The sequence below is a fragment of the Salvia miltiorrhiza genome, chromosome 4, assembly GCF_028751815.1.
Source record: "Salvia miltiorrhiza cultivar Shanhuang (shh) chromosome 4, IMPLAD_Smil_shh, whole genome shotgun sequence".
Classification (NCBI taxonomy): domain Eukaryota; kingdom Viridiplantae; phylum Streptophyta; class Magnoliopsida; order Lamiales; family Lamiaceae; genus Salvia; species Salvia miltiorrhiza.
The window spans coordinates 45,850,966-45,867,912 of NC_080390.1; the positions used below are offsets into that span (position 1 = coordinate 45,850,966).

Below are 16,947 nucleotides of genomic sequence, written 5' to 3' on the forward strand. Positions count from 1 at the left end.
CACCTATGATTCACAGTTATCAAACAAAGAAAAAGGAGCTGCTCATTACCTCCAACAATCAACAATGGCTGCTGATACGATGAGCTTTAATACTTGCCGACAACCATTATTTCAGGAGAATTGTTTCCTTGAATTATAGAGTTGGAGGTGAAGAGAAATACATCGTCAAAATGAAAAAAACAGTGGTTAATGAGTGCATACAGAAGTAATGTATCAAATCTAGCTTACTAAGTGCTAATGTCGAACCGATACTAGAGAGGTTCAGCTATGAAGGCGCAGTTAGGGAGAGAGAGAGAGAGAGCATCAGTAATGAAGAGATGGAAGATTGTGAACATCAGCATTGTTGGTCCTCTCAACCGAACCCGTATCGCCTTCTTGCTTCCCAAGCTTCACTACATCTTCAGGCGAAAGGATCTTTATATACCACACATTGTTCACAAACGCCCTGCATATTTTCAAACAATAATCAAGGCCAAAGGACTCGACTCTCTACGAAGAAGAAGAAACAAATAGGTAAATGCTTACTCCCACGGATCGTCTCCAAGGAGAAGAATGTCATTCTCCCTGTCGACGAATACAAGCTGCCAGCCTGATCTCTGAGGGTCTTCAAGCAACCCTTCCACCCGAAACATCTGACCCAGTTCCTGTCGCAGCTCCTCGTAACTGCTGAACCGGCCGATGTCCACTGACCTACCAACAGATCCCATCTTATACACCTTCACAAAGATGCGGTCTGGTGTTGGTTGGTCAACTTGTCCTGTGTTGTGCAACAAGTCGGAAGAATCTTGCACATAGCTGTATAGAGGGCTCTGAAACCCAGATGATCCTAACGGCATAGGGAACATATCTGCTTGAACCGATGAAGTACTCACTCTGGAGACAGTAGTGGGTAGCAGGAGACCAGAGTCGACACTGGCACCGAAAAGAGACTGATGATCCTGCACATCTAAGGTGCAGTTTTCCTGTTCCATGGAAGCATCTTTTCCAGAATATTTCGCCACCCAGGAATGCTGGGGAGACTGCTCATCGAGCGTGGCCTGGCCAGCTCTCGATGAATTAACAAGAGTACCACTGCTTCCTTCGGGACAAAGCGAACCCAGCATATTCTGCACACAGGGATGAGTCACAGATGCTGAGTTTGTGAATTCTGATTTTGTAAACCAAGGGGAAGGGATATCTGACGGGTGCCTCGCTAAATACGCTTCCTGATAAGTATGATTTTCTTCGGAGACTTGGTGTGGTGTCGGTCTCTGCATATTATCCGACAGCATTTGGGTTTGCAGAGGAAGTGTGAGAGAAGGAACTGATGGCTGGATGGTATGCTGCTGCTGTGTTTGAGGATTGTGACTACCTGACTGTTGAAGATAGTCGACGGGCTGCTGAAACTGGTTTTGCAGCCCGGCAGCCATTATCGCCTGATATTGCTGGTTGAGATCATTCCTTACGGCTATCGGATCAAACCTCTGCTGCATCCAAGGTAACATTCCGACAGACTGAAAGTTTATGGAATTGAAACCTGCCTCACCAACTTCGCCTCTTAACCATGGCATGCCGTTGATTGCTTCAGAGCCAGCATCTGAGATGGAAGTACTGGAATCAGTCCAGTTTGAGGGTATAAATGATAATTGATGGAAACAAATCTTATTTCCTGTCATATATTATTGCACATGTTTGACAAACTCAAGTAGATAATCTCAGAACTAGAACTAGAATGCAGGTAGTAGAATCTTTTAGTCAATTACATTATCGAACTTTGGCCAAATTCTGGTCTTGCGCACCAGTTTGAACTTGAGGTGGGACTTGTACCTTGAAAAGATGAAGCGCCAGGATACCACGGCCGTTTTAGTCTGAGAGGAAGTAGTGAAGGATACATAGGAAATGTTGTCAAAGGCTCAATTTCCCATAATGATACCCTCGGCTGCCTCTCACCTGCGGTTGATTCATCCCAACCCACCTAAAAATTTCCGGGAAAACACAGAAGGGAGTACGTAAAAATCAACTGATCAAAGTAAACCAAAGGTATTATAATCATCAAGAAAGATTAAGCACTTGAGAAAAACATATAGAGCAAAGAACAGAAGGAAGAGAAAAGGCTTAAAAAGGCTCTATATTTTTTAACGTAAAAATGGTTTATGATGGTTAAATAATAGTCATAACAATATAGCTATGATTTATCATTTTTTCATATTCTATACTTACAATGTGAGTTTGATATAAATGTTTTTATGCGTCCAAAACATGTCCTAATTTCTTGGTTAGTACAACGCAAAGGGATAGGGAAACTCAGCAAGACCACTCTTATAATGCTTTCATTTGTTACAACTACTGTCTTGATTACCAGACAGTAACAGATCTGCATCTTTCGACTATACAGACTTCAGTAATAAATGAGATCGAGCTAATGTGCATGTTAAAAAATTCCTCCAGACCACTATCTACATTGCTTTGGCCTAGTCTTAAAAATCTCATACTATAAATCTAAACAGATAGCATAAGAATTAAACACAACTTTGAGAAAAAGAAAATAAAAAGCACGTGGCTGCAATTCAATCAATAAAGTAAAGTTAAATACCTTAACAGAGCGCCAATGAGAATTGGCCCAACGAACAGGATCCAAGTCCCCAATGCTAGTAATCGTACCCATATATCTGGAACGTGCAATGATTTATGAACAAAAATGAGAAAAAAGAATATGGCACGAACAAACTAAATTGACCAGATTTTGCGCTCTAATATTTGCTCTTCATTGAATAATAGAATAATAGCTACAAGTAGGGTATGATATACCATCAAATAGACATGTGTGAGAGCAGGAAATTTGCAACTTGAGAAAAAAGCTTCCCTAAGTGATAAACAATACGACAATATGTGAACTTAAGAGGGATCTACTACTAAGCAGCTAAATACTCATCAATTAGATTAGATCTTTTAGGATCCCCGAATCAGTACATTGCCAATATCAAAAGAGTGCTTTGGAATTTATTCCAATCCCAACCCAAATCCTTGTTTAGCCCACGTTTGGTTGAGTGTTTTTAGAGGTTGGAAATGAATTCAATTAATTGAATTCATTAACTTGTTGTTTGGTTTGAATAATGAGATAACCATTACCCTTACATGAGGGTAACCCAATCACTCAATTTGTTACCCCTCAAAATAGAGGAAAAACAAAAGAAAGGGAATCCCTTACTAATGATTCATTTCCTTTGTTAAACCAAACACTTAATAAAAGTAATGATTATTGTTACCATTCAACTCATTTATTTGATTTCATTCTTCTACTTGAACCAAACGAGCACTTAGTGTGGATAAGGCATCTTTACCCACGAAGGACACATGATTCGATATTGGCTAGAAAATATCAGCAAGGTAATTGACAAAAATAAACAACAGAGCAGTCTAGGGGGGTTTGTTGCACCACAAATGTCTTATAACGATTACACAACAAAAGAAAAAAGATGAAAAAGATATAAAAAATAAATTATGAATGAAAAGATATAAAATATGACAAGGAAATAGTATCAAGCTCAAAACGAATCCATAAAAAGGGATGGCACAACACTACGACAGCAGCTAGCTAAAAGAAGAAATGGGGGGGAGTATACAATGATAATGAAATGCAAAGAGGAAAATAAATACTCCCTCCGTCCCCCAAATAACTTCCTACCTTTCCTTTTTGGGCCGTCCCGCAAATAACTTTCTATTTTTCACCTTTTCACCACTTTCAATACTAATTATAACATTTTTTCACCACTTCCAATGCACTAAAAAACTTGTCTTAAAATCCGTGTCCCTCCCTCCTAGGAAGTTATTTAGAACGGAGGGAGTATAAAGGAAATTAAACCATACCATGTTGACAATAATGACAGGTCAATCATGGATAAGAGGACAACAACTAAAGAGCAGTGGAAAACAAGTGGAGCGATACACGAAGACAAAAGAATTAACCAGAAAAAGGCAAGAAGGAATAAAAGGCAAATTCCATAGTAAATGATATTTGTAATGATAAAAGTTGAAGATGATACGATTCCATCCAAGTGCTATCTGATTCTTATCTGGTACAATAGAAACCATCTGAGAATATACAAAAGTCGATTCAACAAAATAAATCCATGATATTTCATTAAATGGATGATCTGCAGATCTTCTTTCTACCTTGGCATGTGTATATTGGTTTATTGCAAGTAGAATAATAGTGTGATAATGGATGGTTCAAAAGTAAAATAAGATATTCTAAACTGATAAATATACCTGCGAACACTAGATTCTTCAGTTTCAAAAAGCATGCGGAAACGCATCCCAACTGAAACGCGTGTATGATACACAGCTTTGGCATACTTTGAAAGAGATATGACGAACTCAGATGGACTAGCCCTGATGTCACAAGGTTCTATCAGAAGGTGTGCACACAGAAAAAGAAAGAAAAAGGAACACAAAGAATTATGTATTACCACCTGGGGTTATAGAAAACAGTGAAGCAGCTATTAGTAGCAGCAGCATGAGCTGCTGCAGCTAGTAGTCCTATGTGCATACTGTCACTTGAAAGAACAGATGATGGCATCACAGTTTGAGGTCGAGTGGCACGACGAATGCCCAATAGGAGCTGATTTTTCTCATTCCTAAAATCAATCAAGAGTGCAATTCTATTATATGACAACAAGATCTCAAGTGCATAAACTAAAATGTGTAGTTGGAAGTCTATATGTAACTTTTACCAGATAAATAGAACGGAATCCCCAGCAACAAGACGTTTGGCACTGACAAAGACACTCCAGCCAGTAGTGAGCAAATGACGCTTAGGCTGGCCTGCGTGTAGAAGTGCCAACATTGATAATCAACAGGTCAAAATAAATGGAAACAAAATATAAAAATGACTTCATAATGCATGAGCAATTAGCCATGTAGGTCATTCATATGCTCTAGCTAAGACTTATAGATTAGTCTGTATTTAATCTATAGTGCTCTTCTAGATTGAATCATGTGATTTTTAATATGAGAATAGAACCATACATGGTGTATAGCTTTCCATGTGCACATATTGATGTGGGGATAAGACCAGTAAGCCGAAGCTGTTCCATCAAATCAAACACCTTGCTATCATAAGAACTTAATTTTAGGATACTATGGGGAAGAAATGATGTTAGAGAGTTGACTAATTAAGAAACGCAAAAATTGTAGGAGAAACCAAACAATGTCAACTTGAATTTCCAGAAGAAGAAGAAGAAGAAGAAGAAGAAGAAGAAGACAAGCAAATGGATCAAGCGTTTTCTGCAAATTGTGATTCTCTATCTCACTCAAAGTTCTAGCAATTTGAAAATGCCAAGCAAGATGCTCAGCCATTATCTAAAAGCACATGGGATTATGTGATTGGCGAAGACAATATAAACAAGATAAAGGAGAGTTCCCCAATTTGCAACTTTCCACTTCCCACTTGCCTCATTTAATTGACATCAGACTAAGGGGACAGACTAGTTTTTACTCTACCTCTTCTTTTCACCATTAACAAGGTATTTACAGTTGGGTTTCATCATTCATAAACCCAAATTCAGCACAAACATTGAGCAACTCAAAGTTTCTAGTGTCACACTACATCTGTTTGGACCTTTTGGGATTAGCAGGAAACTAAAACATAAGTATAACTCGGCATCTATGTGCATAACTGTGAACGAACAAGTTCTTACAATTTAATGTTATATCTTGCCTTTTAGCCAATCGCATACTCACTTCTGTAGTTCAGGACAGTCAAAAGACAAATAGCTGAAAACTAAAATGACAATGTCCACATATAACTATTGCTATTTGCTAGCACCACAACATCAAAGGATTTAAAGTTAAGCATTAATTTGGTTTGACAAGTCAAAGATGAAACCTACCCCGAAAAATATGCCTGAACTTCCATTCGACATCATGGAGATCTCTTGCCATAAGTTCTTGAGCAGGTGGTGTTTGTGAGAAATCCTGAGGCACCAGAGGAAAATGAGAATAACTACAAAAGTAGTTTGTATCAAGGATGATTAGACAAGATAATATACCAAGGGTGGGAAAACTTTTTCTGCAGCACGACGAGGAACAGAGAAGCCTCCATGTGTACTTGTATCACTTGCAGTGAGAGTCTTGCAAAAGTAATTGGTCGGTTGCCTGTTAGGCATTCCCAGCTCCACCGGAAGATATGCATCTTTTTGTTCTTGCTGCATCCAAGCAATGCACGTTTAGTCTATTCTGGTCGAATGATTAGAGGGAAATTAACATTGAAGAATCAAGCATTCCTAAGTAAAGAGCGTACCGGAGTCAAAGGCTGCAATGTCATCTGAGCATATACTTCATCAGTTTCAACATCTGCCTGAAAATCAATAAACAAACCAAGTACATTTTAAGGTTCATTTGACTAAAATGAGTTAGGTAACAAGATAGGCCATAAACGTCTACCGAAGAAAACCCACATGCATGGTAACATTGTGGAGTTGACAGATTAATTGTGGCGACAAGCTCGGGTAATTGGGTATGTGGGCATCAACTTCTTTATTAGTTGTTGCAGCAACCTGCCAACAATTCCAGTTAACATCTATCGGAGATGTGACAACTTCATAACACTAAGCGAAGCTTTTGAAACAGCTTAAGTAGCAACAGAAAATATTCAGAAAACCTGCTCACTGTGACCCTGAGGGAAATAAACCACACGACTTCCAACTGTTGGCAACGACACTAAAGGACCGGCGCAGGCATGCCATAGCTCAGAATTCAAGCACTTCTTCTCCCCTTCCATATCCCAGCATCAATAAGGAAATCCATCAATCAAAATTAAGTCCAATTAACTAACACACTGAGTTCTCTTTCTTTAATTGATTGGCAAACACTAAAACTAAGAGTCCATTCAAGAAAAGGACAAATGCATACTTGAGACAACAAAAGTTTCAACGACAAGGACAAGCTGAACGAGATATATCATAAGAATTCTACCAAAGAGAAAAGGAGAAGAAAGTTCAATTCACATAAAGAAATGAAAGAAGTATTTAGAAAAAGAGAAGACATAATTGGTACCTTCATGAGCCTGCTGACCCATCTCTGATGTTGAAAGCTTCATGGTTCTTTATCTACACTTCACCAAAATACAATTTTTTGTTAATATTTTTCTTTCCCTATCAACAGAGTTATTCGTTATAATTCCATCCTAAACAAAACCCATATTGACAATTCTTGGAAATTAAAACCCCAAAACCTAAGCAATTTCTTAATTCCAATATCTTTTTCCGTCCTACTTCACTCTTCCCCGTATTAATATTTTACTTGCATTTTCACGCAAACCAACAATTATGTCTAACTTGATAAGAAACTCGCAAAAACCTTAAATCATCGGATATGAGCTCAGCATTGTTAATCTAGAAATCCCAAGAGAACTAACCCAACTCGAGGCATTTCTCTGTCTTCAACTTAAAAACCCCATGAAAATGGATAAGCCCTCTCCTTTATGATTATGCAGGTGAAAGCTGAGAGCTTTGTGAAGCCTATCGCTGTCACCCTCCACTTTCTATCAAGACTGTGGCTTTCCTCTATTTTATAGTCCACCCGACCAAGGTCGACCTGGTGGCAGTCACCCCAGGGGATGAGGGAGGTACAGAGAGAGAAAGCAACACGAGAGAGAGATAGATTATTAATGCTAAATACTGAACTGGTGATACTATGCAAATAGTTGAGCGAGTGAGTGACCCTCTTTCTGATTTCTCTCTCTTTGATCAAGAGAGAGTAAGCAAAAGAGAGACATCTGAGCCGTGTATTTAACCGTACGATGAATCGTGTCCGTTGGAAGAGAGATGATTTGACAGGAAGCATGTGCCACCATCATTCAGTGGTCGCTGTCAGAGTACGGACATCAAAAATATAATACTGACTGTGACTGCCCATTACAATCGACGAGAAAAAGGGATGAAAACCAGTGCCCCAAACTCTCTTCTCTCCCTTTTCTTGCATCACCCGTTTGTACTCTACGCATATCGATGTTGTACCCGTGGCAGTAAGAACTTGAAAGGAATTTTCAGAAGCACCATTGGACTCAGCTCAGTGCATTCTACAACAGGCAACACTCAGAATCTTGCGCTCATCACTTTTGGTAACGCACAACTTAAGTTTAATATTTTTACCATTTCATACACATTCTAGTTTAAATAAAAGATTTGGAAAAGGAGATTGAGCTTCTGATCCTAATTTCAAATCTCAAAAAACAAGTTTAGCAGTTTTAAGCGTTGATTTTTGAACTGAGAGACCATACACCCGTCGCACGGGCAACTGAGTACGAATCAGTAAACTGGCAACTCAATCAACGAATTGATTAATGAATGAAAATCTCAAGATTTGATCGGATTAACTAATTTGTTTTGCAACTCTACGTACACACAATACTTTGTTTTTTTTTTTTTTTTCACAACGCGGTCGCTGCCTCCTTCTCCGACCACTGCCCTGATCCACCCGCCACACGCACGCACCGCTCTCTCTCTCTCGATGATGATGATGATGATGATGATGACGACGATGATGAATGAGAAACTTTAATTTGGAGATAAGTCACCTAACCCATCAACCGGGTTTCGCTTCTCACACACACAACCCACACAGTCTCAGTTGACTGGCAACATTGATTTTCAGTGGAGTGTAGGAATGGATTGAGGAATAGTGCCATCATTTATGCCTCTTTTGAGTCTCATTTAAATTTGAAAAAATAGAAATAAAATAGAGTCAACTTGGGGTAGATGGCAATGGAACTTAATATTTGGCTTATAATCTAAAAACACAAATTTTGATTATTTTTACATTTTAAAATTATTTTACCTTTAATTAGGCGGACTAAATTCGAGTTTGCGTGTAAATTGGGCTTTAGATTCAGGTTGGGGCGTGCAGGTTATGATAGTACAAATAGTTAAAACTCGTATCAATTGTGTCATTCATTAAGTACATTTGCACAATTATGCTCATTTGTGCCAAATGTGACTCGAGATTAAATGATGATATAGTTGGCACAAATGAAAAATTCGTGTCAATTGTGTCATTCATTAGATACACTTGGCACAATTGTATCAATTTGTGTCCAGAGAAAGGGCGCAAAAGAAGGGCGCAGCCGCAGAAAGAGGCGTGGCCGTGGAGTTTCCCGCGGCCCTGGGGCAACGCGTCGTGAGTTAGAGCGGGCGAAGGAGAGAAGGCGCGGCCGCTGACTTGCCAACGGCCACGGGACGACGTGGCAGCGGGGCAGTGAGTGAAGGAGAGAAGGGGCGCGAACAAAGGTATTTTGGACCGAAATTATAAAAAATAGCCATATTTTGTATTTATTGGTGGTCGAAATTTAAGTTTCATTACTTAATATGGCTATATGAGTACATATTCAGATATTCTCAATAAAATAACAATTTCTTCATTTATTGTTTGTATTTCGGTTATTGGCATAGATGAGTTATTTGAGTGTAATGCACAAATTTTAATATTTTTTATTTTTTATGAATTTTTTTAATCTAAATACATAAATATAATGTTCATTTGAATTTTTTCATAAATTTATTTTTTCTTAAATTAACGTTGATGTGTTCACTGAACTGTCAACTTGGAATGATGGGGTGATTGTATTTTCTTTTAGTTATATGCATGTAATACACGAACTTCTATTATTTTCTAATTTTTTTCTCAGCGAATCTAATGTTCTTTTGATTTTTTTTCACGAGATTCATTTTTTTATATTTTCAACGAGCTTGTACTGCAATTAACTATAGTTAAAATGTTAATTCAATATTTTTACTGTTTCGAGAAATTAAAAGGCTAATATTATCTTTGTATTGAAAAATTCTTATCATTGGGTAGAATTTTGAACAATGATGCAGGATTCTATTGTTGATCATGTTTTTTTAGAATAGTTCAGTTATATTTTTCTCTTTTATAAAGATGAGCTCGAGTCTCAATTTATCCAACCGGCAACACCAAAAACAAAAAGTTGAAATACGAAACTTAAAATTGAAAATAAAAACATGTGATTTGGAAGAGTAATATAATGGAGAAGGAATTAATAATGTGGACCATTTGATGTGATCCATGGCGTTGGACTGCAAAGGGAGGACCATTTGATTTAATTTGTGTGTGTCAAAATCTATACCTCAAATACTATAATGAAAAAGAATTTGGGAAATCAATATAGCTATACAGAAAAAGGGTTTCCTGTTCCTGATCGGAAATTTCGGCAACACTTTTCAACACTTTTCTTTATCAAAAATGAATCCAAGCCATTCCACCTAATTTTAAAAGAGTGATTGTGATTTTTTTTCATGATTTTTAAAATTAAAAAAAAAAAAAAAAAGCTCACTATTTTTGGAATTTTTCTGAGTTTTCCACGACAACTCTTTCTGATGAAATTAAAGCTAATGTGACATAATAATCTATATATTATATGAAGAACCAGTTTAACAGCATCCAATTTACCGGCATCTTTCAAACAGAATATTCCTAATATTTAACGGCTGTTTACTGAGGTTGTATGTTAGTAATATTTATCGAAAATTAATTCATTCAATTACCTTTCACCCACCAACCCACCTTCACCCATTAATTACATATACTCCCTTCATCCCATGAAGCAAGACCAAGTTCTTTTCGGCACGGGAATTATGAAATTGGTATTTTGTGTGTTAAATATGGTAGGTGAAAACGTGAAAAGGTGAATAAAGAGTAAATTTTTTACTACTTTTAGAAATTGGTCTTGCTTCGTGGGACGGACCAAAAAGAAAACTTGATCTTGCTTCATAAAACGGAGGGAGTATTAAATAGATTTATTCAATTTATTTTAGAGAGAATGTCTCCGCTAACCTACCTTCACCATTCACCACCTAATATATCCAGTAGTTTAAAATTCACTTTAATTTATAATTTATTAGTATATCATAATGAGCTTGAATTATTTAATTCGGCCCATTTTAATTTTTCATATAGTCTAAAGAGATTCACGCCCAACAAAATTTTTCTAAAATAATGCTCATCTATCCATTTTTTATATAAACTTTCATTTAGTGTGGTCGGTCATATAACCTCCTTTATATGAGGTGTGTATTAAATGAAATTTTATTTGTATACAATATTATTATTTTTCTTTAAAATATTTTTTAATCTTTTACATAAATATTACAGTAAAATATAACTTATATATAATTATTCTATTTTATCCTTATTATTACTTCATATATTATTTTAGAAATATTAAATAAAATTAATTTAGTAATAGAAAACTTTAAGATATTTTAAATTAAAAAAGTAACTATATTTTAAAATATTTAAAAGACTAATTTCACATATTATTTGTGCCGCATGCATTAGTGCACTTTGTGAGCATATAATGTTGAACTTTTGAATTAGATGATTCATATAATTTAGTAGATATATTTAATATTATTCATTCAACTTTTAATCCTTTTCATATATATAGTTAATATTTTTTTTAATATTTTTTAAAAAGATAAACATATTTTTATTTGATCTAATTATATAAAATACTCCCTCCGTCCCCAAAATAAGTTCCTCTTTGGGGACGGCATGGGTTTTAAGGAAAAGTAGTAAAGTGTATTGATAGTGGAGAAAAATATGTTATAATTAGTATTGGGAGTGGTGAAAAGGTGAAAAAGTGTTATAATTAGTATTGGGAGTTGTGAAAAAGTGAAAAATAAGAATAAATAAAGTATTATTAGTGGTGGGGTAGTTGTTCAAAAATAGAAAGAAAGAAAGAGGAACTTATTTGGTGGACGTCCCAAAAAGGAAAAAGAGGAACTTATTTCAGGGACGGAGGGAGTATGATACAGGTATTTACTGAGAGATTACACTCATAGTTTTTATAGCTAAGTATTTATACTTTTTACAGCTACTTTTTTTTAGGAGGAAAAGATCTATATTAATTCAAATCGGAAAGACCAATATTTGAAAGCCAGATAGGAAAATCTGACTTCCAAATCATTACATCGGAAAAAGACAAAGCTAGTCTAGCAAGTTCATGAGCAGCTCTATTAGCCTCACGACGAACATGTAAAAAATCCAACACCACCGTCTCACGAGCATGAACGAAGGCCTCATGCAAGTCATCACACAAAGAGTCGGAACCATGGTAAGTATCATGCAGCAAATGGATCGCCAATAGAGAGTCCGAAAAAAGAACCACGGGTCCCAAATCTAACGACAAACACACTCCCACAGCGATTAGCATAGCATGCAACTCTCCAAGCAACACCGTTTCAGTAAACCCAACTGGCTTAGCTCCCGCCGCAACAATCTCCCCTCTATCGTTTCGAAAAATAAAACCAACTAACAACCTACAGCCATTCTCCTGGTACGCCACGTCAACATCCAACCGTAGCACGTTCCTCGGCGGAGGGTACCAAAAATCCACTCCCTCAGCAGGAAGGACCCGCCCCTCTATAGCAAGGTGCTCTTTAGCTTTCTGGAAGAAACCCAGCCGTCTATTACTCTCTCTCACGTCCGCCACCCCCCAATCTTTCTTATCACCATGTTTTTTCGCTGCACAACAACCTCCAAATCGACCAGAGCATGAAAAACCACTCTGCCAAACTCTCAGCACCTCCCTTATCTAACACCAGCTGACTCAAATCAGCTAGAGAGAGAAGCTTGAACTGCCCAATCCATTCCCAGAACACTGATTCCTTCCAGAACCCTCTAACTTTCTCACACCACACCAAAGCATGCTCCGTACTCCCCCAAGCTTGTTGGCACCAGGAACAAAAGCCCAAAACCGGAACATGGTGAGCTGCCAGATTCCCGTTGGAAACAACATAATCATGAAGAGCTTTCCATGCCAAATGTTTAACTTTAGGAGGAACATTAAGCGCCCATATTTTCTTCCACCACGAAGCTTCGGAGAAGGAAGATGTGTGCACTCTTGGCTCAAAAAAATTGGTGCCGCATAAGTATCCCGATTTTACCGAATATCTTCCTCGCTCGTCGAATCCCCAATAGCGTCTATCTTCAATCGCTTTTTTATCCAAAGGAATAGAGCATATACTCTCCGCCACCACATCAGGGAAACAAGCCAAGACAAAATCCTTGTCCCAAGAACGATCTGTATTCAACATATCTGCCACCATAAGACTATCCGTTGCTTCACCATCCCATTTCCCAAAACCCGGAATCCATCTATCTCGATAGGCCTTTATAGAAGCACCATTGCCAACTCTCCATCTCAGCCCTTTAGCTAGCAGCTCTCGCCCCCAACAGATTGAACGCCAAGTATAAGAAGCATTGGGCGAAATAGAAGCCTAGCTCCATAAAATCCCCATCTTTAAAATACCGTTGCTTAAGGACCTTTGCCAAGAGAGAGTTTGGATGTTGTATAATACGCCAAACCTGTTTGGCCAAAAGAGCTTGAAGTAGCTGTAAAAAAAGGGCCTTGGGTCCCTTTTTACAGCTACTTATTTATATAAGATAGATGATAGGTTTTCACATGATCACATTATTTTAAAGGTAAAAAATAATCAATAAGTATTACTCCACGAATCTTGAGTCACTTCTTTTCAGCACGAGAAGTAAGAAAATAGTATTTAGTGTGTTAAGTGTGGTAGGTGAATAAAGGGAAAAAAAATTGTCATATAAGGAAATGACTCAAGATTCGTGGGACGGTCGAAAAAGAAAAGTGACTCAAGATTCGTGGGACGGATGGAGTATTACTCACAAACAAATTTCTCTTTTAAATTGTGATGTAGAATAATATTAATTTAAACGGATAATAATTTTCTCATAGTGGTCCAATGAGCTAATGATAAAAATTATATATATATATATATATATATGAGTGTGTGTGTGTATATATATGTGTGTGTGTGTGTGTTACTAGGTTTAATTCATGCTTAAATAAAAAACACAATGAAGTTATAATTAATGTTTAAAATTTTCATATTGTTGTATGCATTAATTTGAAAATATTATTATTCTCACATATGCAGATACTATAAAATATATAAAAATAGACTTGAAACGAATAAATTATGATTATTTAAAAAGTCGTTTAATTTCGATGCTAGCCGTATATCGCACGGGAGGGCGTACTAGTGCAACATGAAAAATAAGCCAAGTAAAAATTACTCTTTATGAATTGAGGTGGCATAATAAAGTTGATGTATCTATGAATTAAAAATTCCTCATGCTTAAGTATAAAAAAATCTAAGTCAAAAACTCTAAATCTTCTCCTCTCTCATGTTTAGGGAGCCCTAATTTTGTATATATTTGATTCCCTAAAAAAAATTGTATATATTTGAAGATGCCCATATATTGTTTCATCAGAAAATAACGTCGTTTCATACAATTGAGAACGACGCCATTTTAGTTCGCCGAAGATTACGCCACGTTGAAAATTCAGGCGTCCGACTCAGCTTCTATTTGGGGTATTTCATACTCATATAAAAAAATCGAAAGGTGGTATATTTCTTCTCAAATTTTAAAAATCATGGAAAAAATCAAAATTTGTTGAAAGTTCGTGTATTTTACGGCAAATATTCCTATATAATTTTTGTTATTTTATATTTATATTTGAAAATACACGTGCATATTCTGGAGGGACCAACAAATTCTTTACGTTATTTTACATTTATATTTGAAAATACACGTGCATATTCTGGAGGACCAACAAATTCTTTATCTCGTAAAATAAAAATAAAAGAGCTTATAACTAACTATAGCTATCATGCAGTCGCGGGTGAGAGCTCGTTCAATGTAGAGATTACAAGTTTTTTGTGTTTTCATACTTTCATCTCAACATCTTTTGCTTCAGATTTGATTAAAATAATCTAAACTCTAATAGGGGTGCTTTTGATGAGGTGGTCTCCTGTACACTCGGGTGTATCGTACACTCAGGTTGTACTCGACCTGAATCTTGAACCAATTAAACTATTTTAACCCATTTTTTCTTGAAATGACACTAACACTATTTTGTTTTACAAATGATACTATTTCGAAAATAACACTAACACTATTTTGTTTTACAAATGACACTAACACTATATTGAAATGACACTAATAATACGTGTAAAATGACACTAACACTACATGTAAATGACAATAACATTATATCGAAATGACACTAACACTTGACATTCGGGTAGGATAGTCCAATTGGATCAGATTCGGGTCAGGATCCTGGTCGGGTACGACTGATCACTATTATTATAGCAACAAAAACTGCAACTAAACAGTATAATTGTAGCACATAAACAGCAAGCAGAGTATCGTATCCACAGGGACTATTATGATGAATCACCTTAAGTAATCCTAACTAAACCCTAGTAATATTCAGGCAATCACAAATAAGAATGAAGTAGATAACTTAAATCAAAACAAACCAAATAAAAAAAGATAGAAAACACAATTAATAAAAGACAACTGATCCTAGGGCAGTAAATTCATTAACTAATCTATGCAATTAATCTATTAATCATATGTACCAATTTAATCCAATTATGATGAGAGATCACTTAATTAATCAATCACTCTCGCTAGAGCAGCAACGATCGTAGATTAGTAAATTATCTATCTCCGTTAGGTCTCAAGAAAATCTACTAACTCTCAATAGCTCCTAAGAATAGCTCCCTATGATCCACCTATCTCCGCTAGGTCTCAAGGTTAAAATCATATCATACATTCCTGAATCCGCTAAACAGTTGTCTCCGCTAGGTCTCAAACCGAATAGCTAAACATGCAAACTATTTATCAGATAATTCACAAGAAATTAAGCACCAGGATTATGAATCATAAACTGGAAGACACAAATGTATTAACAAATAAATCACATAAATTCAATCAACTATTTACAAACCCTAGAATCAGCTAAACGAAACTAGCCAGACATACTGAAATAAAACATAAACATAATTAAAAAGAACGCAATTGAAAGAACTTAATTAAATAAAATTGAAAGAATGATCTTGAATCTTCAATCTTGTGGAAATCCAATCCAAGCTCTAAAAACTGGAAAGCAATAAAAATCTAAAGCTATGAAATTGAAAAATAAAAGTTGGGGACTGAAAAACTAAAGCTGGGAACTGAAAAAGGAACCCTAGATAGGTCAAAAGAGGACCTGTATACAGGCACAGAGGATAAATACAGTATAGAGCTCGAAAATACTGATAAAATCCGAAAATCCCGCAAAATCCCAAAAATTCGGAAATTCCCGTCGGGCACTATTCACTGTTGCGCGCGACTTTCTTGTTTCGGCCATATCTTTCTTGTCCGAACTCGGATTTGCGAACCGTTTGCGCCTACGAACTCGTATCGAGACGATCTACAACTTCTATCTCAGATAAGTTTTCCAAATTCGAACTCAATAAACCTGAAATTTCCTTCAAAGTTCGAGTAAGAATCATGTTTCAAAAGATAAAGCAAATTAAGCACAAAACAATCATCCAACACTCAATTTCCTATAAAATTAACATTATATGAACACTAAACACAATGGAAACATGAGTGTTATCAACGACCCGGGTGTACAGGAGATTTTGTGGCTTTTGATTAAGATCCCGTGATTTTACTTTTTTATTGTAAATTGAAGTTTAGATTAAACTAGTACCCTCCATTTGTACGATACACGACGAACTTTGAAATTAATAAATTTATTTAAATAAATAAATATAAGTATTAAATATAATATAAAAATATAAATATTAAATATAATCAAAATGTAAATAAATACAAAATATATTTTAATAAATAAATAAATATTTCATATACAAATATAGAAAGAAAAAAAGTTGCAAAAAGTAATGGACAGAGAAAATAACATAATTAAAAAAAATCATAATTTATTTATTTTAAATTTATTTTTGATGATTTTTGTATCATATTAAAGATCTTTTCATGAACTTAAATTTAAGATGAATATTGAATATTTTTCATTAATCAAATATGACGATATTTAGAAGAAGAAAAAAGAGAAGAGAA

The 16,947-nt window shown here is 35.9% G+C and overlaps 2 protein-coding genes across 6 annotated transcripts; both read right to left on the bottom strand.

Annotated features, from left to right (window-relative positions):
- Positions 1 to 109: 109 nt before the first annotated feature.
- Positions 110 to 8,022, bottom strand: LOC131023760 (auxin response factor 8-like). Of its 5 annotated transcripts, XM_057953331.1 has the most exons (14): positions 7,364 to 8,022; positions 7,036 to 7,088; positions 6,641 to 6,753; positions 6,438 to 6,536; positions 6,281 to 6,337; positions 6,030 to 6,185; positions 5,871 to 5,955; positions 4,713 to 4,803; positions 4,452 to 4,616; positions 4,249 to 4,371; positions 2,573 to 2,648; positions 1,807 to 1,954; positions 526 to 1,576; positions 110 to 445 (listed from the first exon to the last, which is right to left on the bottom strand). In XM_057953331.1, the coding sequence occupies exons 2-14, from the start codon at positions 7,076 to 7,078 to the stop codon at positions 304 to 306; spliced, it is 2,349 nt and encodes a 782-aa protein (XP_057809314.1). In that variant the 5' UTR covers positions 7,079 to 7,088; positions 7,364 to 8,022; the 3' UTR covers positions 110 to 303. The 5 variants fall into 5 exon arrangements, with proteins under 5 accessions (XP_057809314.1, XP_057809315.1, XP_057809317.1 ...); XM_057953332.1 differs by lacking the exons at positions 6,438 to 6,536; positions 6,641 to 6,753 and having other exon boundaries at positions 7,397 to 8,022; XM_057953334.1 differs by lacking the exons at positions 6,438 to 6,536; positions 6,641 to 6,753 and having other exon boundaries at positions 7,036 to 7,093; positions 7,397 to 8,022.
- A 3,880-nt stretch (positions 8,023 to 11,902) lies between these two features.
- Positions 11,903 to 13,106, bottom strand: LOC131023509 (uncharacterized). Its single transcript, XM_057953051.1, has 2 exons — positions 12,584 to 13,106; positions 11,903 to 12,522 (listed from the first exon to the last, which is right to left on the bottom strand). Exons 1-2 carry the CDS (start codon positions 13,104 to 13,106, stop codon positions 11,903 to 11,905), a joined length of 1,143 nt encoding a protein of 380 aa, XP_057809034.1.
- Positions 13,107 to 16,947: the final 3,841 nt, after the last annotated feature.

Bases quoted from the DNA above. Each gene is read 5' to 3' on its own strand.
- LOC131023760 (XM_057953331.1), bottom strand. From the start codon at position 7,078: ATGAAGCTTTCAACATCAGAGATGGGTCAGCAGGCTCATGAAG. The intron at 6,754-7,035 runs GTACCAATTATG...GGGATATGGAAG, and splicing joins GGGTCAGCAGGCTCATGAAG to GGGAGAAGAAGTGCTTGAAT. The intron at 6,186-6,280 runs GTACGCTCTTTA...GCTTGGATGCAG, and splicing joins CATTGCAGCCTTTGACTCCG to CAAGAACAAAAAGATGCATA.
- LOC131023509 (XM_057953051.1), bottom strand. From the start codon at position 13,106: ATGGTGGCAGATATGTTGAATACAGATCGTTCTTGGGACAAGGATTTT. The intron at 12,523-12,583 runs GTGCTGAGAGTT...GTTGTTGTGCAG, and splicing joins GCTGGTGTTAGATAAGGGAG to CGAAAAAACATGGTGATAAG.